This window comes from Stegostoma tigrinum, chromosome 2 (genome assembly GCF_030684315.1).
Source record: "Stegostoma tigrinum isolate sSteTig4 chromosome 2, sSteTig4.hap1, whole genome shotgun sequence".
In the NCBI taxonomy this organism is placed as follows: domain Eukaryota; kingdom Metazoa; phylum Chordata; class Chondrichthyes; order Orectolobiformes; family Stegostomatidae; genus Stegostoma; species Stegostoma tigrinum.
The window spans coordinates 124,371,907-124,396,702 of record NC_081355.1 but is presented as its reverse complement, the minus strand read 5'-3'; the positions used below and the strand labels follow the sequence as shown (position 1 = coordinate 124,396,702).

The window sequence follows — 24,796 nt, the reverse complement described above, 5'->3', positions numbered from 1 at the left end:
ATCAAACTTGTCACCTCCTCGAAAAACTCAATCAAGTTGATGAGACAGGAGCTTGCCCGCACAAACCCATGCTGCCTGTCACTAACGAGTCCATTCGCTTCCAAATGTGAATAAATCCTGTCTTTCAATATCCTCTCCTACAGCTTCCTCCCACTGATGCCAGGCTCACCGGCCTGTAATTACCTTGATTATCTCTGTTTCCCTTTTTCAACAAAAGAACAACATTGGCCATTCTCCAGTCATCTGGAAACTCATCTGAGGCCAAAGAAGAGGAAAAGATATCTCTTAAGGCCTCAGCTATTTCCCCCCTTGCCTCGCACAGTATCTTGAGATAGGCCCCATCTGGCCCTGGGAAGTTGCCTACCTTAATGTATTTCAAGATACCCAACATTTCCTTCTTGATCATGTTGACAACATTTCCTCCTTCATTATGGTGACCTTTCCATAGTATTCACGCACCTTTCTCTAATCTCAACATTCCTCTCTTTGGTGAATACCAATGTATGATGTCACCTAATTCCTCTGGCTCCACACATCACCTCCCACCTTTATCCCTGAATGAGCCTACTCTTTCCTTAGCTACCATCTTGCTCCTAAATGTGTGTATAAAATGCCTTGGGATTTCCCTTACCCTGCTGTCCAAGGACATCATAAACCCATTCAGCCCTCCTAATTCCCTGTTTGAGCTCCTTCCTACTTTCTCTATATTTTTCAAGGGCTTTGACTGTTTTCAGTTGCCTGGACCTTTGGCATGCTTCCGTTTTTCGACTTAGCTGATTATTTCCTCTCTCATCCAACCTTCCTGAATCCTGCCATTCCTGTCCTTCATTTTGGAACATGCCTATCCTGCACTCTAATCAACTGCTCCTTAAAAGATTGCCATATGTCCAATGTGGATTTACATTCAGACAGTCGCTCCCAATCTGCATTCTCTAACTCTTGCCCAATTTGGCTACAGTTGGCCTTCCCCAATTTAACACCTTTATCGAAGGTCTACTCTTGTCCTTATCCATAGATATCTGAAAACGTACAGAATTATGGTCACTACTCCAGAAATGCTTCCTGTCTTTGATCACTTTGATCACCTGGCCGGGTTCATCTCCCAAGACCAGGCCAATATGGCCCCCTCCCTTAATGGACCATCCACGTACTGTTTCAAAAAGCCTTCCAGAACAGACCTAACAAGTTGCTCCCTATCCAAACCCCTGGCACTATGGGAGTCCCAGTCAATAGGGGGGACATTAAAATCACAGATTGCAACAACTCTGTTATTTCACATCTTTCCAGAATCTGACAAAATATCTCTTCCTGTATCTCCTCCTGGCAGCTGGGAGGTGTGTACTACAATCCCTGTACTGTGACTGCATCCTTCCTATTCCTGAGCTGTGCCCTAATGCCTCGCTGCAAGATTTCTCCAGGGTGTCTTCCCTCAATCCAGCTGTGATACCATCCCTAACCAATAATGCAACTCCCCCAACTCTTTTGCCTCCTTCTCTTACTGCTCTAAAACATTGATATCCCAGAACATTAAGCTGCGAATCCTGTCCCTCTTTCCACCATGTCTCTGTGATAGCAACAACCTCATAACTGCAAGCATTAATCCTGGCTCTAAATTCATCTGTCTTACCTGTTATACTTCTTGCATTGAAGCAAATATAGTCAAGTCTCCAGTTCCATTGAGTTCTGCAATCTCTCCCTGGCTGCTCTTCCTCTTAGCTATATTTGCCTTAGATTCAAGCTCCTCCCCAGTTTGTGTACTTATTAACCTGCTGCTCCAGTTCCCAACCCACTGTGATACTAGTTTAAATTCACATGAGCGGTGCTATCCCTGCAAGGATATTGGTGCTCCTCCAGTTTAGGTGCAATCCATCCTTCTAATACGGATCCCACTTTCCCTGGAGGCATCCCAAAGATCCACTATTTAAACTCCTCCCCCCTACACCAGCTCTTTAGCCACATGTTCAATTGCACTCTGTCATTGTTGCACATGGCATGGGAAGTAATCTTGAGATTACTACCCTAGAGGTCCTGCTTTTTGGTTTACTATCTAACTCCCTGAATTGTCGTTGCAGGATCTTGTCACTCTTCCTACCTATATCATTTGTGCCAATATGGACAATGGCTTATGTCTGTTTACCTTCTTGTTTCAGGATGCCTGTACCCATTCATAACCCTGGCACCAGGGAAACAACATACAATCCTGGAGTCTGTTTTCATGGTCACAGCAATGCCTGTGACCCTGTCCATTGAAACTCTAATTACCATTGTTCTACTACAATTTGTGCCTCTCCTCTGTATAGCAGGGCTAGCCATGCAGCCATTGCTCTGGCTACTGCTGCTGTCACTTGGTGGGCCACATCTCTCATCAGTATCCAAAATAGAATACTCGTTTGACAGGGGGACTCCTGCACTGGCTGACTGCCTGCTCCGTCTAGCGGTCTCCCATCTATTTTCCTGTACCTTGGGTAGGACCACGTTTCTATAACTTCTATCTATAACACTCTCCACCATTTGTGTGCTCCTTAGCATTTCCAACTGCTGCTCAAGCTGATCCATTTGTTTGGTGAGCAGTTGAAGCTGGGTACACTTCCTGCAGATGTAATTATCAGGGATGCTCTCAGCATCCAAGATTGACCATGACTGGCATGTGGAGCACAAAATCCCACTAACTGACATGACTAACCCTCTACTGGCTGTTAGTTTACAAAGTTAAATTTTAATGAGCTACTTAAAAGTTACTGTTACTACTTTCTAACAAATAGCAGCCACCCTCCCGCCCAACTTACTATTTGAACTCCCTGTACTAATCAAAAGATGAACTAACTTGAACTTTAGAAAAACTGAGAGACACTTACCCTGCACTGCAGAGATTCCTTCACATGCCCTTTACTGATTTAGTGATAATGGGAACTGCAGATGCTGGAGAATCCAAGATAACAAAGTGTGGAGCTGGATGAACACAGCAGGCCAAGTAGCATCTCAGGAGCACAAAAGCTGACGTTTCGGGCCTAGACCCTTCATCAGAGAAGATGAAGGGTCTAGGCCCGAAACGTCAGCTTTTATGCTCCTGAGATGCTGCTTGGCCTGCTGTGTTCATCCAGCTCCACACTTTGTTATCCTTTACTGATTTACTTGGGTTAAGTAGGTTTTGTACAAATACACTGCAACACTTGGGCCTACTACTATCAAAACACAGAAAGGAAAAAAAAATCAGCATTCTGGAGAACATTCAGAGGAAAGACACCAGAATGATACTCAAGGCTGAACTTTTACAGAGTTTACAAGATTCTGCAGACCTTTCAAAATGGTAGGTGCTGCATGGATGCTCAAAAACATGCTCAACATTGTGATTAGGAGAAAGCTATCCTTCCTGAGTCCAGATTGCCTATGTTCAAACACATCTCATTTTGGCTCTTACAAGATTCTTAACCCATTGTATGGGAGTCACAAATTTATGGAATAGACATGAACACTCTTGATGATAAGGAATTTAAGTGTCATGATGCACACTTAAAGCATCTCTGGTGTTCAAACTTGGAAAGAACATGCATAAGTTATTAATGAGAATTTTGTTAAAAAAAACAAGAGTTTTGATTACTATGTCATCTACTTTACATCAGAGTGAACAATTGTTATGCCGTTTCAGTATTGTTTAAAAAAAAATCGACATTTACCGAAAGTTGCTTGCATGTCAAAATTAATGGCTTCCGGCGATGACTGCGTGCCTCCGGTGATGCCTGCCGGCCTCTGGTCAACTTCCAGCCTCCTGTGGCAGTCTTTTGGCAAGGCATGGCGGCCTCTGAGCATTCATGGCAACCTCCGGGACTTCGTCACGACTTCCTGGCCTCTCCTGGCAGACACCCAGCCTTCACAGTGACCTCATATGGCAGCCTCCCAGCCTGGTGTGGTGACATCCCTGCCTGGTATCAGAGATAGTAGGAACTGCAGATGCTGGAGAATCCGAGATAACAAGGTGTAGAGCTAGATGAATACAGCAGGCCAAGCAGCATCATAGGAGCAGGAAAGCTGACGTTTCAGACCTAGACCCTGCTTCAGAAATGACCCTTTCTGAAGAAGGGTCTAGGCCCAAAACATCAGCTTTCCTGCTCTTACGATGCTGCTTGGCCTGCTGTGTTCATCCAGCTCTACACCTTGTTACCTCTGCCTGGTGTAGCAGCCTCTTGGGGCAGCCTTCTGACATGACTGTCGAGAGTGATCTTCCTGCCTCACAACTGGCAAGGTGAAGCCAAGTGCAATCTGAGCCAGGGCCCAGTATGGTCTGGAGCCAGGGTGGAATGGAGGCAAGGTGCCAGTGAGGTATGGATTATGGCTGTTCTGGACTTTTATTTCTGTAATGTTGGACATTTTATTTCTCTATTTTCCAAGATCTTGTAACTAAATGAGCTGCACCTCAGTGAGTACAGTGAAAAGTTTATATGTTGTCACTAGTTGTATGTTGTAGTGACAACATATAAATTTTTCACAGTACTCAAAGAGTTTGTGTGACAATAAAGCTATTTTAATTCAACACTAGGCTGAATTTCAATAAACTACAGAAGCATTACTTTAGCAAGGGTTTCTCAGTTTACAGATTGATTAACAATTTAAATCAGCCATTAAAGGATAAGCCATTTTGGTGCAGTTACTGAATATAAGTTTTGTTTGTTTTATAACATTTTAGCTACTTGACAAGATTTGGGTTTTGTGCTGGTTTCATGAATGGTAGCTTTGTACACTTGGTCGTGAAAATCAGTGACAGAATTGATTGGCTTGTTAAGGGTTCTTTTATTTCCACATGGCTCCTGAGTTCTACTCATGATGGATACAGGGCGGGCAACATAGAGTTATGAGGGGTCCTGGTGAATGGATAGGAGAATTGAGATGTCATGAAGGTGGCAAGGGGAAAATGGGTAGGGTGAAGGCTAGATGGGCTAACAGCTTCTAAAACAACTGGGATAAAGCTCCTGAGAAGACTCTAAACATCTTCCTAGTCACCATCCTCCCCACATCCATCCCTGAGCCATCCACTCAACTGGGGCCTTAATTCAGCAGTAGCAGATAAGGCCATAAGAAATAGGGCCTGAGGAGGCTGTTCATCCCCTCAACCTGTTCAACCATTCATAGGATCATGGCTGATCTGACATCAAGCATCAACCAGAGTCAGCATGGCTCCTTGAAAGGGAGATTGTGTCTGGCTAATGTATTTGAGTTTTTCAAGGAAGTATCAATCTGAGAGGATAGACGAGAACTAGTACTGTTTTCTGGTTGTAACACTAAAATAATCCCCCACTCATAGAACTATAGAAGAATCATAGAATCCCTACAGTGTGGAAGCAGGCTATTCAGCCCAATGAGTACATACCACTCCTCTGAAGAGCTTCCAACTAGATCCACCCCACCTACCCTAGCCTATAACCTTGCATTTCCCATGGTTAATCCACATAGCCTGCATACCCCTGGACACTACTAGCAATTTAGCATAGCCAATCCACCAAAAATGCATATCTTTGGACTGTGGAAGGAAACCAGAGCACCCGGAGGAAACTCACGCAGATATGGGGAGAATAAACAACTGCACATAGACAGACAGTCACCCAAGGGTAGAACTGAACCTGGGTTCCTGGTGCTGTGAGGCAGCAATCCTTACCACTGAGTCATCATACCCACCTCAGCTACCTGCTTTGCTCCCCATAATTATGTTCAGCAGCGCACCATACCTTGTTGATCTCTATGTATTGACCTAAAAACTCTCCTGAATACATTTCAAGAAATCCACTCCCTCTAATTACTTTATGCTGTGACTATTCAAATCAATGTTGGGAAGTTGAAATCCCCAAATATAATTATTGTATTTTTATTGTACATCTCAGTGAATTGTCTACATATCTGATCCTCTATTACTTGCTGACTGTTTGGGCCTTATAATAAATGGTCCACAATGTGACTGCCTCTTTTTATTCATAAGCACTATCCATAAAACCTCATTAGAAGATCTTTCCAAGATATCATCCCTGCTCATTGCAGTTACTGACACTATACACACTATCTTCTATTTGGTACTTTTCCCTGTCTTTCCTGAAGATCCTGTCGAGTTGCAAGTCCTGACTCTCCTTCAACCACATGTGATGGCAACAATATCACAATTCCACATGTCAATACATGCTCTTAACTCATCTGTCTTACCTATAAACCTGGACCTGATGGGAGTTCCATTCAAGGTCCAATAAGATTGTGAAGGCAAGAGTGGTGTGTCAAATATTGAATATAATTGTCATCTAAAATAGGCTATGCATATATCATGTAGTACAAGGTGCTGATAGCAATAATTATGGATCACCATACAGTATTTTGTTTACATTTTTGGAAGGAAAAAAAGTATGACAAGTATTCCACAATTAATTTAAAAGGTTTCTAGTTGCACTGTTTCACTCTTTAGTTATTTTGACATTATTTCTAATAGGGAAGCGTTAACTTAGAGAAAGTTGAGATGTTAAAATTTTCCTGTTCATAGCGGGGTAAGGTGTCTTTAACAGTGCACATTGTAAAGGATTATGTGACTGAGATGAAAAGAATGTGAAAACATCATTCTGGAGCCAAGATGAAAATTGCAGATTTTGCAATATATTTCTAACATTATACTTCCATTTCAAGAGCTTTATTGTTTAAGCAAGTCTATAAGATTAATTGGGGAATGAAGGGTCAATCTGTTTAATAGTAGCTGAGCTGTCATTATAGTGCATAAAAATACAAGACGCTTTATTGTTTTTTTAAACCACAACTTTAATTCATTTTCCGCCACCACCCCGTTCCCCAGTAATATGCCCCATTTCCTTATTGTGGAAACCTATTCCTGTAAACTTGCGAATAAAGATATTAAGCCAGTGATGACAATGGGATCAAAGAATGAACTAAAGGTTTCTCCTGGGTTCTCCTCCCATTCCTCTTCTCTGCTTGGTTAATTACCGAGATAGCTTGGCTGGTATGAGGAATTCATCATATATAAGTAATTTTACTACTCTGTGGTGTGCAGAGAACTCTTGATAACTTAAAGCAACATGTTCTATCTTAAACTTAAGTTATTTCATCCTTCTTTTCCTCTACATTAAGAACCTGACCAGAGGATCAAATACCACATCTGTGCAGAAACAATAAGCCGAAAGCAGTAGGTTACAAGATATTGTGTGACACCAAGCTTGGGATTTAAAACATGAAACTTCAAGAAGACAATTGATAAAAGTAGCAAAACTCATCTTTGTTGGTAACATTAAATGGATGATAATGAATTAGAATTTTATTTCATAGGTTCAAGAAGACAGCATACCGCCACTATTTCAAAGGCAGTAGGGATGGGCAATAATTGGTTATCCAGTATAAGCTTGTGATTTTAAATAAATCTGTTAAACAATAACCTGGTGTCAATTGACTTTTGACTTTGTCTACCCCAGTTCAACACTGGTATCTCCTCATCAATGGCTACCAAATAATTCCAGAATGTTGACCCAGAGGCAATTAAGAAATTAGGTATTTTACAACTGAATTGGGAGGAGTGCACTGTCTTTTTCTAATCCAATTGCTCTATGGATCACAAAATAAATTTAAAAATATTTTCTCAAGTTCCAATATGGCAAATCATATTCTTTCTCTATAATAGAGAGAATTTTTTAAAAAAACAGGTTTCTTTAGTAAGCACAAAGTTGTCAATTTATTGTAGAACAAGTCACGTACAAGAAAGTTGCAGGATTTGTTAGCATGCATATTTTGTAAAGTGAAAATATAAATGCTTCTCATGTAAGTAATTTAAACCATGCACAAAAAAACATGCATACATTCCAGGTGAAAGGAAAACTAACATATTTCTCTGCAGTGATTGCCAATGGTGGTTACTCTTGAAGGGCGAGATAAAAGGGATAATCTGTCAATCTGATGGTGTTACCTGTATGGTCTTTTGGGTCTTGATAGACACAGCTTGCTCAGGAAATACAATATTGAGAAGTTATTTCCATCATTGTTTTTATGAAGAACATTTCATACTGAATTCTCTATAATGCTGGTTTTGAAACAGGAAACACAAGCTGGGCAGCTTATTCTTAATATGTTTCACTACAGGATATATACCAAAGCTAACATACCGTGTGACTTGGTGATGGTATTTTCATACACCTGCATCTTTTATACTTCTAGGTAGCGGAACGCAGATCCTTACTGCTAACAGAGCCTTGACAAGTTGGTGCACTTCATTCTATAACAAGACTACACTGGTGATTTAGGGAGTGAATGTTTATCGTAGTTGTTCTGGGTATCGCGGAACTTCCTAAGGATGCTCATGGTAGACAATGAATTGTACCACAGTTTTCTGATAGCAAGCCATCATCTATCTCTGACCAGCTCTGGTAGCCAGTATATTTATATCGGGACTCTAGTTGACATTTTCTCAATATTGTAGACTACTATGCTGAAGGCATTTTGCATTTGAGCATGATCTGCTTTAATGCCTGAGGAATTATGAATAAAGCTGGATACAAGGAACATGTCCAAGCAGTTTTATTAATCCTAAAGTAAACATCAATGAGCAGTTTTAGTGTGTTACTTAATCATACTGCCTGTGGCTCCTTCCATCATTTTGATGGTGATTGAAAATAAACAGATAAGGTAAAAAGTAATCTTTAGATGGACAGATCACACCTGTACAGCTTTTGACATTGGTGGATTGACACCAAAGTTGTAACTGCCCTTGAATAGCCTCATGCAAATCATGACTAATTCTGAAGCATAACTGCTGGTACTCTTTGGGAACAAAATTCAAGAAGGCGATTTATTATCTGAATGACAATAAGTTGAGAGGGGAACATGCAACCAGACCTGGATATTCTCATGCACCAAATACTGAACGCAAACATTCAAGTGCAGCCATCTGTAAGGAAGCAAATTGTACGTTGGCCTTTATAGCAAGACGGTACAAGTACAAGAGCAGGGACATCTTCCTGAAATTATTCAGGGCCTTGTTGAGCCCACACTTGGAATGTTGAGAGCAGTTTTGGTCTCCTTATCTGAGGATGCTCTTGCTATACAGGCAGTGCAGCAAAAGGTTGACCACGTTGACTCCTGGGATGGCAGGACTGGCATATGATGAAAATCAGCTAGGATTAGTTGACTGGAATTTAGAAGAATGGTGGAGAATCTCATGGAAACCCATGGAATTCTTACAGGATTACACGGGGTAGATGCAGGAAGGAAGTTCCTGATGGCAGGGAAGTCCAGAACTAGGGTTCACAATCTATGGGTAAGGAGTAGGTCATTTAGGATTAAGATGAGGAGAAATGTCTTCACCTAAAAACAGTGAGCTTGTGCAATTCACTCCCTCAGAAAGTACTCAAAGGATTGTTTGATTTCAAGAAGGAGTTTGATATAGCACTTAGGTCTGAAGGGATCAAAACACATGGAGAAAAGCAGTGACAAATTGAGTTGAATGATCGGCCATGATCATCATAAATCATGAATCTAGCACAAAGGCCAAATGGCTTACACCTGTTCTTATTTTCTATGTTTCTATGTAACATAAAGGCCAATGTCCATCTACATTGCAATCCTCTGTGGTGATGTCACTACTGGAGCTTGTAAATGATGTGTCCAGTCCACTTAACATCCCTTGATGTCATGTGAAATGAATCAAACAGGTGGAAGACTGGGATTTGTTATGGTAGGGAACTCAGGAGGAGCCCAAGAAACCCATCTTATTGGCGCACTTGCTTGAAAATCATTGAAAGTGCTGTAGCCTTGTCTTTTGCATTTATGTGCTTGTCTCGATCATCATTCATAAAACATTTATTGAGCCTTCCCCTCTCATTAATTTCTTAATTATCCAGTGATGTGGGAAGCTTGCATACCTTTGAACTGATCTACTATTTTGGGTTCACTTAGCTATTTTTATAGCATGAAAGAAGGAAAAGAATTGCTTCCCTTCCTTTAGCATCTTTCACGATCACAGAATATCTCAAAGTGCTTTATTGTTAACAAAGTTCTTTTTCCAAAGTGTAGTCACAGTTGCAGTCACTGTTACTTGTAGTCTCCTTTAATTATGGCCTCGTAAGCAACGTTGACTTTAATTCAACTGGCAAGCTCTTGACTCAGGAATTTCCTTCCTAAAACTCTTCACCTCATTTTTCTCATTTAAGATGCTCCTTAAAATCTTATTTTTTGACCAAGTTTTGGCCATCTGTCCTAACATCTCTTTATGTGGCTTGATGTCATATTTGTTTTATAACTCCTCTGTGAACGATCTTGGAAATTTTTACGATGTTATGAGTATTCTATTCAAGTTTTTGTTGTTTTATTGTTATATCCCTTCATGTTAGGGAGAATGAAGTTCCACTTCTATATAAGCACTTTATTTGTTACCAGGATTATTTGACTAGACATCTGGATTACTCATCCAGGAACATATGACTACATGATTGTAACCTGTAAAAATGAGAAGAATGGTTAGCAGGAATTTATTCACGCAGAGGGTTGTTGTAATTTTTTTACCATGCAGACTGGTTGAGACATAAGCTTTTTTTTTGGCTCACAGGATGAGGGCATTGCTGGCTTGGCCAGCATTCATTGGCCTCTCTAATTGCCTAGAGGGCAGTTGAGAAACAACCACTTTGTTGTGGGCCTGGAATCACACATAGGCCAGACCTGGTAAGGATGGAAATTTCCCTCCTTAAAAAGGGCATTAGTGAGCCAGATGGGTTTTTCTGATAATTGACATTGAATTCATGGTCATCATCAGACTGTTACTTCCATATTTTTATTGAATTCAAATTCTACTGTCTGTTATGGCAAGAGTCAAACTATCCCTTGGTATAACCAAATTGGACAAATACTTTGAAGCTGAAGAAGAGAGAGAAGAGAAAATGTTTATAGCCCTTCAGAAATTAAAATTAATCTGCTGACAGTGCTATGTACGACACAGTAGAAAAATCAAAAGGTTAGCACAACTGCCTCACAGTGCCAGGGACCCAGGTTCAATTCCACCTTCCAGCGACTGACTGTGCAGTTTACACATTCTCCGTGTCTGTGTGGGTTTCCTCCGGGTGCTTCCGTTTCCTCCCACTGTCCAAGGATATACAGGTTAGATGGAATGGCCATACTAAATTGCCCATAGTGTCCAGGGATGAGTAGGCTTGGTGGGTTAGCCATGAGAAATGCAGCATTATAGGGATAGGATAGAGTGGTGTGCCTGAGTGGGATGCTTTTTGGAGGGCTGGTGTGGAACTTAATGGGTCGAATGGCCTGCATTTGCACTGTAAGGGTTCTATGAATCTACCAATACGTTTTATTATTTATAAAAGTATCCTGTAGGATCTTTGATAAGAAAGGCCAATTGTTGAAAGCTCCAAATACTTTACCTAAATGGAAATCTTCAGAAATTTAGAAATTATGAGATGCAAAAGACCAATATCAAGGTCTTGTTTGCCTTCTTTTATGCTAGAGGTGATACTAACCCTTACTGCACTTGGGACCTGGGTCTGATTTCAGTCTTGACTGTGTGGAGTTAATGCATTATCCCCGTGTCTGCATGTTCCCCAAGTCCTCCACCTCACCACCAGTCCAAAAGTGTGCAGGTTAGGTGGATTGGCCATGCTAAATTGCCCCTGGTTTCCAGGGTTGTGTAGGCTAGGTGGATTGGTCACGGGAAATGCAGGGTTACAAGCATAGCATGTGGGGTTGGACCTGGGAGGGACGTTCTTTGGAGGTTCAGTGAAACTCAGTGGGCCAAATGGCCACTTTTCTATAATCCTATATGCTAATTAAACAATGAAGTTTTTGATTGATTAATCATAATAATCAGTTTCTACCAATTAGCCTACAACAGACCCAAATGTGAGGCAAGGCAAATAGCAATTAAGGCAAGTTTAGGGAACCATACCATTAAATTAACCTGTTCTTTCTGAGGAAGCTATATGTGCACATCTAATGTCTTAGACTCTTTTTTATATATACTGTATCCCAATTTTTTGATTGTACAGTCTTGATAGGCCAAAAAGCTCTTCTAAACTGCATGATTCTATGAATTTATTTTCTACAAGAAATCTACCCTTCTTTGCATTTGAGTGTATCAATACTATCTACTTTCACCAACTCCCAACAAAGCCTGTTTCATTGATTTGTCATTTGTTCAAACATGTCCATAGATTTCATTTTACACTCAAAGCACCTGAGTAGAGATTTCAGCTTCTACTGTCCTTTACTTGAAATGGTTTGTCCTAGTTTACCTAATTTAATCTCTTGAAAAATTCTAAAATCTGTGATTACAACACCTTTAATTCTTTCTCTTTGTAACATTCACATACCCATCTTATGTAATTTCTTGTCATAATGCCATCATAGCAACCTATGAATCATTCAGAATGCCTTCTGGTGTGTTCCTTCAATAGCTGAAATAGCAATTTTGTATTACGGCCACGAGCACGGCATTTGAATATGATTTTTAAAAAATTCATTAATGGATAATGGCATCGCTGGCTGGGCAGCATTTATTTGCCCATCCCTAATTGGCCAGAGGGCAGTTAAGAGTCAACCAACCATATTGTTATTGGTCTGGAGTCACATGTAGAGCAGACCAGGTAAGGATGGTAATTTCCTTCCCTAAAAAGGACAGTAGTGAACCATATGGGCTTTTCCAATCACTGATTCATGATCAACATCAGATTCTTAATTCGAGGCATTTTAATCAAATTCAAATTCCACTATCTGCCATGGCAGGATTCGGACCTGGAAACCCAGAATGTTATTTGGGTGTCTGAATAAACAGTCCAGCAATAATACCGCAAGGCCATTGCCTCCCCTCTAAGTACCAATGATTTGAATGATAAACTGAATCTTGAATGACAAGATTGATATTGAGCAAAATTGGTGAGACAATCTACTAACACTTCCAAACATTTGGTTTGCTTTATCAACACTACTGTTACTACTACATTGACTTATGATCAATCAGGAACTCCAGGTTTTATATTTTGCATTCCACCCCCCCACCCTTAGATTTAGGTAATCCTGCATTGAGTTCTGCATTTTCTTCACATTGAATCTGGCATCTTCCAGCCTAATTCCCAAGTATTTTCTGGATCTTAGTCTTTCAATATTGCAGTTAACTTTTATTTACTTGGCAATACTTTTAAAAATAGACAGTGCTTGGCCACCAGCTCCAGCTAATTTATGAAGAAATTCCACAACAGAAATCTCTCAAAAAACAACTAATCACAATCCCTTCAATATCATCCTCTTGGTTCTATCACTCAACCAAGTACTAGGATGTATCTTAAAACAAAAATTGGCACCAGTGTCTCAAAAAATAACAACAAAGGCCTAACTAAAGTGCACATCACTACTGCCCCATCCCAATCAGTCTCTTTCAGTTCACAAAGCTCAAAAGAAAGTCAGTAATTTAGCTTAGCAAGATTCTTATTGCATATATCTGTATAGTCCATACTTTAATGATTTTATTTATGTCTGTACATTCCATAATCTTGTTTAGTAAGAATTTCTACACATTTACCAAATGAATGTCGAACAGATCGCCAGTTTCCTAGACACAGCTTTGCTACCTTATGTGTAAATATGTTAAAGATGCTTTTTTCTAGTCTCCAAATTGTTTCTCAGTATTTATTACTAGATTTCTAACAAATTTGTGGCTTTGAGGATTCTCAATCTTACACAGTCAAAATTTGTTTCCCTTAACTTTGGATAACTGTTCAGCAGCAACACTGCAATGTTTATAAGAATCACAATTGACCTGTGAGGTGAAACAGAAACTTCTGGAGAAACTCAGCAGGTCTGGCAACATCTGTTGAGGGAAAGCAGAGACAACATTTTGGGTCCAGTGACCCTTCTTCTCGCCACAGATGCTGTCAGGCCCGCAGAGTTGTTCCAGATTTTTCTGTTTCAGATTTCCAGCATCTACAGTCATAGAATAATAGAATCCCTACAGTGTGCATGTAGGTCATTCAGCCCATCGAGTCCACACTGACCCTATGAAGATCATCCCACCCAGACACACCACCCTACCCTATCCCTGTATTTCCCATAGCGAATCCACCTGGCCTGCACATCCCTGGACACTATGGAAATTTAGCATGGCCAATCCACCTAACCTGCATATCTTTGGACTGTGGGAGGAAACCAGAGCACCCAGAGGAAAACCACACAGACGTAGGGAAAATGTGCAAACTCCACACACACTGTTGCCCAAGGCTGGAATCAAATGCAGGACCCTGGTAATGAGAGACAGCAGTGCTAACCACTGAGCCACTGTGCCAGTCCTTTCTCTTATTCCCTGTGAGATAAAAGAGTGGCAGAGCTAGAGCAGTAGGGGATTCAATTGTAAGGGGAATAGATAAGCGTTTCTATGCCCGTAAACAGGAGTCCAGGATTCAATGTTGCCTCCCTGGTGTAAGGGTCAAGAATGTCTTGGACCTGCTGCAGGACATTCTGGAGGGGGAGGGTGTTGTGGTGCATATAGGCACCAACGAAATAGGTAAACAAAAAAGGGGATGAGGTCCTACAGGATGAATTTAGGGAGTTAGGAGTTACTGAAAAATAGGACCTCAAAGATATTGATTTTGGGATTGTTACCAGTGGCTCGTGCTAGTCAGAGAAATGGCAGGATAGCTAAGATGAATATTGTGGCAAAGTTGGAGTATTTGTGGATTGAGAGGGAGGACATTAGAATTAGGTGTATGTAAAATACTGGTGCTTGTAAAATGCTATGGGGAAAACATTGCGTAGTCACTTTAAAAGATTGGGCTCTTGCTATGCTTGGAGTTGTCTGTGAGCAGCTTGAAAGTTTGCAAGTACAGAGAGTACATAAATTGAAATGTTTGTATCGAAAGGCTGTACCATTAGCATGCCAAGCAGCATTTTTACCAAGACCACAGGTATTTGAATTTAGCCAATCAATTTGAACCAAGCACTTAGGTACCAAAATCCTACCAAATTTGAAGGCGATGATTTTGACAACCTCGCACCAATTCCAATTGTAAGAAATTGATGTCATCAGGCATATAAAAGAAGGCGACAGTTGGACAAAGACAGGAGAACCAACTGCCATCTGCCAGAGTTATCTGCTCTCAGCTCTCAAGAGAGAAAAATCACTGGCTCTCTCAGACTCTGACAAATCTGAGAGAAAGCACCACATAAATATGAAAGAAGTAAGACTGTGTTTAGTAGAACCACAGACTTTTAGAACCTTGTTTTAGTCAGGAATAGTTACAAGGGTTTTATTCGGTTCATTAGTAGTTTAGTTAATCTGTTCACCGTTAGAATTAGATGAATAAATTGTAACTTGTTGATTGTACAGTCAGTATCAGGGGTTTATTTTATTTACCCACTAGAAGCTGCTGAAAGACAGTTACGCCACTTTTCACACTCCTTTTACAGATTATAGGACAAGGCGTTCCTCCTTAGGTGCTTCAGTTTTAGTTCACAGATGGAGGTCAACCTCCACTTCATAATATATAGCTTGAAGGGTGGTGCAAGAAGGTGGAATTGAAATTCCTGGGTCATTAGAATTGGTTGTGGGAGTGGCGGGACCAATACAAACCGGATTGTCTGCACTTGGGCAGCACTGGAATCAACATCCTGGGGCAAGTGTTTGCTCGTGCCGTCAGGGAGGGTTTAAATTAATGTGGCCAGGAAATGGGAACCAATGCGGGAAGTTAGAGGGAAGTAAATTGGGGGCAGAAACAAAATGCAGTAAGGGGAAAAAGTGAAAGTAGAAGGCAGAAAAACCAAAGCCAAAATTAAAAAGGGCCACATTATGTCATAATTCCTAGAGGTCAAGAAATGTTTAAATAAAAGGGGTCTGTGTCTCAATGTGAGGAGCATTTGTAATAAGGTGGATGAATTAACTGTGCATACAGATATTAATGAATATAATGTAATAGGGATCATGGAGACTTGACTCCAGGGAGACAAAGGAATGGAACGCAACATCCAAGGGTATTCAATTTTCAGGAAGATAGATGGAAAGAAAAGGGAGGTGGGGTAGCATTTCTGGTAAGGAGGAGATTAAAACATTAGTAAGAAACATTACGTGCAATGTGTGGGTAGAGGTGTGGAACACCGAATGTGAAATAAACATTAGCGGGAGTTGTGTACAGGCCACCAAATAGTAGTTGAGAGGTCAGGGATGGCATCGAACAGAAAATGCGTGCAGTAAGAGCACTGCAGTTGTTATGGATGACTTTAATTTGCATAATAATTGGACTAACCAAACTGGTAGCAATGCGACAGAAGTGGATTTCCTGAAATGAATGAGGTATTGTTTCCTCAACCAATATATTGAGGAACCAATGAGAGAACAGGCCATCCTAGACTGGGTATTGTGTAATGAGAGAGGATGAATTAGCAATCTTGTGGTGCAAGATTCTTTGGGGAAGTGTGACCATTATATGGTAAAATTCTTTGTTAAGTTGGAGATTGACACAGCTAGATCTGAGACTAGGGTCTTAAATTTAAAGAAAGCTAACTTTGATGGCATGAGAAGTGCATTGGGTAGGATAAGCTAGTTAGCTAATAAGTGGTTAGCACTGCTGGCTCACAGCGCCAGGGACATGGGTTTGATTCCACCTTCAGGGGACTGTCCGTGTGGAGTTTGCATTCTCCCCATGTCTGCATGAGTTTCCTCCGGGTGCTCCGGTTTCCTCCACAGTCCAAAGATGTGCAGGATGGGTGGATTGGCCATGCTAAATTGCCCATAGTGTTCAGGGATGTGTAGATGAGGTGGGTTATAGTGGGGTGGGTTCTGGGTGGGATGCTTTAAGGTTCGGTGTGGACTTGTTGGGCCAAAGGGCCTGTTTCCACACTGTAGTGACTCTATATTAAAAAAACATGCTAGCTAAGGATACTTAGAAGGTTGATGGTGGATTGGCAATGGCAAGCATTTAAAGACACATGAATGAACTTCAACAATTATACATCCCTGTCAGGTGTCAGAGTAAAACAGGGAAGGTTGTTTAACCATGGTTGACAAGGGAAATGAGGGATAGTGTTAAAGCCAATGAGGAGGCATATAAATTATCCAGACAAAAATAGCAAACCTGAGGATTGGGAGAAATTTGAAATTTAAAAAATTCAGAGGAAGACAAAATATTTAATTCAGAAGGGGAAAGTAGAAGAGCATTCTTGCAGAAAAAAGAAAAGTAACTGCATAAGCTTCTACAGGTATATGAAGAGAAAAAGACTGAAGACGACAAACATTGTCCCATACAGTTAGAATCAGGTGAATTCATAATTGACAATAAAAAGATGGCAGACAGGCGATAATTGGGATTAACAAGGCATAAGAAGAAAGCTGAAATTGTAACAGAGTTAGCCAGGCATTTAGGCATACCAGGGAAACCATCAAGTGCAGCGGAGTTAGAAAAAAATATCAAATTGCAAATAAACCAAATGTATTTAGATGAGAAAGAAAGGAAAAGAAGAGCCATGTTACAAGATGCAAAAGGGAACTGAAACTGTTTAAACGACAGTGACAAGCAGAGGAAGGACAAAAAGAACAGGAAAGAGAAGAAAGGGAGAAAGAGGGAGAGTTTGAACTTTGGAAGTTGCAAATTAGACAGGATAGCCAACTTAAATGATGGAAATGAAGGTAGAAGATAGGCTTAGTGAGGACGAGGGTGACGACGAGCTGACACATCATAGCCAAAGACCTGGTAGGGACATTTACAAATATGTCAAAACATTACCAAATTCAATGAAAAAGATACAGAAGCCTCTTTCATTTCCTTTGAGAAATTGGCTAAACAGATGAACAAGCCAGAGACTATTTTTTGGGTAATGTTAATTCAGACCAAGTTGGTAGGCAAGGCTAGTGAGGTGTTTGCAGCACGGTCAGAGGAGGTGTCAAAAGTATATGAAGTAAATTAGGATATTTTGAGTGCCTATGAATTGGTACCAGAATCATATAGACAACAGTTCAGAAATGTAAGAAGGGAACCAAGTCAGAGTTTGAAAGAATTATACACTGCAACTTTGACAGATGGATGAGAGCATTAAAGATAGAAAAGACATATGAGGACCTGAGAGATGTTATACTGCTGGACGAGTTTAAAATCTCACTTCCAGAAGTGATAAGAACTAATGTTGAGGACCAGAATGTTAAAACAGCAAGAAGAGCTGCAGAGATGGCTGATGAATATGCAGTAGCGTATAAATTGAAATCTAGTTTCTGACAGTAATTTAATTCCGTGAGGGATATAAATTGGGAAAGAGTGAGACCCTCCAATGAAAAACTAAAAGTAGATCACATTGGGAACAGAGGTAACGGGAACTGCAGATGTTGGAGAATCCAAGATAACAAAGTGTGGAGCTGGATGAACACGGCAGGCCAAGCAGCATCTTCGGAGCACAAAAGCTGATGTTTCGGGCCTAGACCCTTCCTCTAGGTCGAAACGTCAGCTTTTGTGCTCCTAAGATGCTGCTTGGCCTGCTGTGTTCATCCAGCTCCACACTTCGTTATCTCACACGGGGAACAGTCTAGCACTTGAAAAAAGAAACTTGAGAGAGTAGAGAAAAAGGGGGAAAAAGACCTCAGGTGTTTTCACTGCAATAGGGTGGGTCACACAAAGTCACAGTGCTGGTAGTTTAAGAAAGGCATTGGGGAAAAAAGGATATAGTAACAGAAGCTAAACCAATGACATTAGTTGAAATAGTGAAGGAAATCCCAAGAGAAGCCAAGGAGAGCGCACAGCCCAGTCACAGGCTGGACAGTAAGATAATGCAAGATCTTTTCAAATACGTCCCCTGTGTGGGTAGGGTTTACTCAGGTGGAACAGGGGGAGTAGATAAGAAGTTAAAATATTGAGAGATACAGGAGCTGGTCAGTGTCTAATAAAGAGAGATGGAAATATTTGCATTCCTTCTGAAATATTGCCCAAGACAGTGATAATCTATGAAATAAAGGGAAAGAGAATTAGTGTTCCCCAGTGTAAGATAAGGCTAGAAAGTCCAATGACATACACAGAGCTTCACTGGAGCACTGCAGCAAGCCTGAGACTGAGACACTGGCCAGGGAAAAAGGTGGTATCTCCATTAACAGTTATTCACCTCCCTAGCCAGATTGTTATCCACTCCTTTATCTGTCCAACTGTTCTTTTCTTTCTTTGGGCTCCATCCACATCTAACATTTACTCCTTAACCCCTACCCCCCAACCCCATGCCCCCCACACCATCTTCTGCATAAATATTGACATTTTCCTAGCTACCATCAGTTCTGAGGAAAGGTCACCGAACCAGAAACATTAATTTTGATTTCACAGATGTTGCCAGACCTACTGAGCTTTTCCAGCAATTTCTGCTTTAATGTCTGAACAAATACTTTGGATCTGTCCTCACGAAGGAGGACACAAACAACCTTCCGAAAATGCTGGGGACAGAGGATCAAGGGCGAAGGAGGAACTGATGGAAATCCTTATCAGTAAGGAAATGGTGCTGGATTGGGATTAAAACCCAATAAGTCCCCAGGGCCCGATGCTCTGCATCCCTGTGTACTTAAGGGTATGGCCCTTGAAGTAGTGGACATCTTTATGATCATTTTGCAGCATTCTATAAGCATCTGGATGACAGTGTGTGCTGTAAGGAAGATGCTAAGAGGCTGCAGGGTAAAGTGGACAGGCTGTCTGAGTGGGAAAATACTTGGAAAATGTAATATAATGTGGATAAATGGGAGGGTATCCACATTAGTGGCAAAAACACAAATTATTACCTGAAAGGTGGCATTTTTGGAAAAGGGGAGGTGCAAAGAGACTTGGTTATTTTGGTGGAACAGTCCTTGAAGGTTGGCATGCAGGTGCAGCAAGCGGTGATGAAAGCGAATGGCATGCTGGCCTTCCTAGCATGAAGATTTGACTGTAAGATGAGGGGTGTCTTGCTGCATTCATATAGAGCCTTGTGTGAGGCCACAGCTTGGGTGTTAAGTGTAGCTTTGGTCTCCTATGGAGAGAAAGCAGGAGAAGGATGCTGAAATTGAATGATCAGCCATGATCATGTTGAATCGTGTTGCAGGCTTGAAAATAAAAGGCCTAATTCTGCACTTTTGTGGTACCTTTCCATTGTATTGGTCCTTACTGATCTAACACATTTATAGCTACCGCTTTAAAGAAACTCCCTTAGCTACATTCAAATATACCAGGCCAACTCTGAGAATACTTATATAAAACAAAGAACTGCAGATGCTGAAGATCTTAAAGAAAAACAAAGTGCCTGGAGAAGAGTCACAACTTGAAACAATTACTCTTTTCTTCTTTCTACATATAGATCATAGAATTCCTACAGTGTGAGAATGGGCCCTTCAGCCCAACAAGTCCACTCCCAGAGCATCCCATCCAGACCCATCCCCCTATAACCCACCTAATATACACATCCCTGAACACTATGGGCAATTTAGCATAGCCAATCCACCTAACCTGCACATCTTTGAACTGTGGGAGAAAACTGGATTACCCAGAGGAAACCTGAGGGTGGAATTGAACCTGGGTCCCTGGCACTGTGAGTCAGGAGTGCTAACCACTGAGCCACAATGTTGCCCAACTCGGACTTGTTGAGTTTCTCCAATACTCAGCTTGTTGGAGAATACTTATCAAGTTAATAGTGTTGGTTCTCTCAAAATTTGGGGGTTTTCTTCCAGGTTTCATAGCTTCTCCAATCTTGGTTATGTCACATGAGATATTGCTACCACTAACACTTAAAACCACTTTGAATATTTGATACCGCTAGTAATCAAATGCAAGAACTTGATCCTTATCTTGAATCCTCATCCAATAAACCTCTTCCTTGGTAATGTCCTTGCTTCTAAGCTAGGAGACCCAGGTTCATGTGCTACCTGCTCCAGAGGTGCGTAACGATATCATTGAACGTATCTACCAAACCTCTTCCCTACCTTAACAGCGGACTATTCTCCCAAAGAATCACGAGGTCACTATACTAAAACAAAAAACAAAACTGTGGATGATAGAAATCTGAAACAAGAACAGAAATCGCTGGAGAAACTCTGCAGGTGGGGCAGCACCCGTGGGGAAAGAACGAGTTACCGTTTCCAGGCCAGTGACCCTTCTCAGACCTAAAGTTAATTATTTTTCCTCAAAAAATCGCATCCGATCTCTAAATATCAAGTCTTTCACCCTAGCCTAGGATAAATTACCCCTGCCATTGGAATAAGAGTTATTGAACACGAGTTTACGCCAACTCAGGTGAAAAACGATCCTCCTCGCTCTACGACGGTTAAAGCCGTTGCAGTCAGAGATAATGGGAACTGTGGCCATTTTACGTTCCCCGCCCCTCACGTGTGCCGTCTCATCAATGGAAGCGCAGCTGGTGTTTGGAGCAGTTGCTTAGCAACGGCGGCGCTCCCTGGTCTCCATGGAAACCGCACGCCGCCGCGGCCGGACGTGGAAGACCCGTTCGGAGATTTTTGTGTGGGGGGAGGGGGCATTTTCGTTAAATAACAGGGGGCTGTAATCTGTACAACGGTTTAGAGTTGGTTCGTTTATGTCCATTAAGGATTTGTAGTGATTTCCACGCCGTGGGAGAGGACTGGCTGTCGGGACTTTCCCGTGGGGCCTTTATTCCCCGAAGTAGCTGTGTCCAGGGCCTGGCGGAGTGTGACCTCCAATCTCGCTGAATTCGTGCAGGCAAGTAGCTATAAAAGAAGCTCGTTAGCATCTCTAAATTTACAATTTCATTAGTTGTCGAAAAAGGGCAATGTGCGAATCCAAGCAAAGCTCAATGCTGCGGATTCCACCTTTTGTTTTAAAAAAAATCACTGATATTGTATAATATTAAGTAAAATGTAAGCATTTGTTGCATTGAAATAAGCAATGAGATGCTTTTACTGCTGATCTTTTAGGTGAGGAAGAGGACAAGAGTTTAAGCTACCTTAATTCACTCGTCCGTTGGGTATTTATTTATTTATGTTTTATTCTATTCAAGTAGTAACGTTTTGAGAAAGGAATTTCTAGCAATTCTTTTGGCTTCATTATTCACTGTGCCCATGCCTTTTTCGTTTCCTTCCAGTTACCCGTCACCATGGGTGTAGCGTTAACTCGAGCAGCTCAATGGACGGCTGCTGGCATTGGGGTCGGAAAGTTAGAATTTACCCCTCTGAACATCTCGCTACTGAACAGCATTATCAAATTTGTGGAATATGTTAGTTCCAAGCACCCACAGGAAGCTGCTTTGGTGTTTCGGGAACCTCTTGAATGGAAGTCGAATTTGGAGATATCCGGATTCGGAGCAGACTACCAAATCAGGTTGGTTCCACATTAAAGAGATTGTGTGTTGCTGTAATTGCACCGACAAAATTGTGTATTAAAGCAAGACTATAACGCTGATGTAGCTTTTGAGAAACGTGCAATTTCAGTTAATAAGTATGCAGTTGGTATTTATTACGATGTTGGTGAGTTGATTATCAAGCTTGGCTGTATTGAATAGATTTGGTTTTAAAAACGAACCACATTGCAGCAAAGAAAACATGAATATCTATTCATAGTTTTAATATGCTATAGTAGCTAGCATTTTATTGTGTACCTGAATTCAATGCCAACTTTTAGAAAACCAAATATCAAGATTTGTGATAACGTGTAGAGCTGGATGAACACAGCAGTCCAAGCAGCATCAGAGGAGCAGGAAGGAAGCTTTGTGTTTGTTTTTCTCTTTTCTAATCCATTTGAACTTTTATATTTTTCATACACTTTTCTATTTACCTTTTTTTACTGTTTGAATGTTGCTTAATTGCAAATGGATTTGTAGCTGAGGTTTTAAAATTATTGACAAAATTGAAATAGAGAATATATAAACAAGTTCAGTGTGATTTATATTAGTGTTTTATCGTTTGAGGCCAATTGTTTGACATCACTATAATTTTTAGTCGAGAGTATTGTTTTCCAATGGATGATCTGTACACTTGTCTGCATCGTTACTTTTGAGCCAGCTGTCAAGGATATATAAGTGTAATAATGTTAACATGTTCTAACCGCTAGATGGTGGACCTTTAACATATAAGAATTAATGCTTCATTGGTGTCAGATCAGATCAAATCAGATGTCACAATTTAACAACAGTAATTATCTAAAACCTCTCCGATCTAGGCCTGAAATTGGTGGTATGGTAAGTTCCCTGCCATTACTCATTTATACTGAGTTGGCTGAAGAAAGGAACAGAATACATAATTTTCATTTTAATTAATTTACTTTTCTTTGTCATCGCAGCAAAAAAACTGTTGTATCAAAAGAAAATGTGGATGGAAACCCCTTGCTGATTTTGGATGCTTCTACTGGTGTCATCAAAGTGTCCACTTTTCACCAGCTAGCCAAGCTGCTAGAAATAGCTCAGAAAGAGAAACTGAAAGAAACACAAGCTTGTCTAGAAGGTCAGTTTTATTAAAAAGTTTCATTGTTGCAGACGAGTTATTAAATGTTGTACCTTATTTAAAATCAGGAAGGGAGTGGGTTACGAAGATGAGACACGGAAGCGGAATTGAGAATTTTCGGATTAAACCATGATCTCATTGAATGGTGGCAAAATCTCAGTGGGCAGAATGGCCGACTTCCACTCCTGTGTCTTATGGACTTATAATTGTAGCATATATGGTTCATTCAACACAACCAAAGTAGTAGTAGCAGCCGTGCTTACCACCAAAGTGGGAATAGAGTGGTTTCCACAATTTAGCAAGTTTGTTTACTGGCCAGCAACGTAGAATATATGAGAATTAAATAGTAGCCATTGCCATGAAGGGTTTTAATAAACGTGAAAGATTAGGGAGGAAAAAGGTCATGCTATAATTTGGAATGCATTTCTTTCAACCTCTCCCACCATCCTTTCAATGGTAATTTCCAAAAAAGAAAGAAATGTTAATACATTAAAAGGGAGAAAATTTCAGGGTTTCAAGGAAGTAGCCACTTATATATTTCTTTTTCAATTTGTCAGCACAGATACAATGGGCCCACAGATGTTGTGTTGTATCATTCTGTCTTTCTCTGTTTAGAAAATTCAGTGTGCCTCTCGAAGCACTTTCATTCAAGTTAATAAACAATATCAACTGAAAACTAAACTATTGAAGGAAAATAAAGAGCTTGCATTTACAAAGCTCATTAAGACTTGAATGTTTCATCCAAACATAGGAATTAGGAGCAGAAATAGACCATTGAGCTTGCTAATGTATGCTAGTTTCTGTTTAAATAAAGAGTCAATTTTAAAATTTACTTTCTTCATAGGATAACTTTAACCTATCTCTGTAATCACCTTCAGACCAACTATCCTTGTGAGAGACATGGTCTCCTCCAATTATGGCCTCTTAAGCCTCCCTGATTTTAATTGCTGATCATTGACCATGCCTTCAACAGCCTAGCTCCCAAACTTTGATGCTTCCTCCCTAAACAACTTTGCCTTCCTACTTAAAGCAAGCTTTTGGTCAACTGATATTAATCTTCTGTGCCATGATGCCGTATTTTGTTTGTATACCTTTAATGAAACAAGATGGATTGTTTAATTGCATTAAATGCTGTGTATAAATACAAATTTAAAATAGTGGAAATTACGTACAATGGAGTAGATGTGTGGAAGGAGTTTTGCTTGGTATTAAGCAACAGTAAAGGTTTTAAACCTTCAGTCATGGTTTAATTTGGCAGCTTTGGAGGTTAATTGAGTCAAAGCAAGGACCTAATGAGAGTAGGGGAGAATATTTCAGTTTCAGTATTGTTAGATTAAGGATCTTAGATGTTCCAAATTCACAATTTTAAAACAAAAAGACAAGCCTCAT

At 40.6% G+C, this 24,796-nt stretch overlaps 1 protein-coding gene across 3 annotated transcripts in view; it reads left to right on the top strand.

The window, feature by feature from the left end:
- Positions 1–21,425: 21,425 nt before the first annotated feature.
- Positions 21,426–24,796, top strand: part of odad2 (outer dynein arm docking complex subunit 2) — a 354,164-nt gene continuing 350,793 nt past the window's right edge. For all 3 annotated transcript variants that reach the window (XR_009443219.1, XM_048560000.2, XM_048559992.2), the window contains exons 1-3: positions 21,426–21,671; positions 22,054–22,289; positions 23,247–23,407. Coding sequence is in view for 2 of the 3 variants with exons in the window: in XM_048560000.2 (XP_048415957.1) it covers positions 22,066–22,289; positions 23,247–23,407 (385 nt within the window). In the remaining variant the exon portion in view is untranslated. The remainder of the gene's footprint in view (positions 21,672–22,053; positions 22,290–23,246; positions 23,408–24,796) is intronic.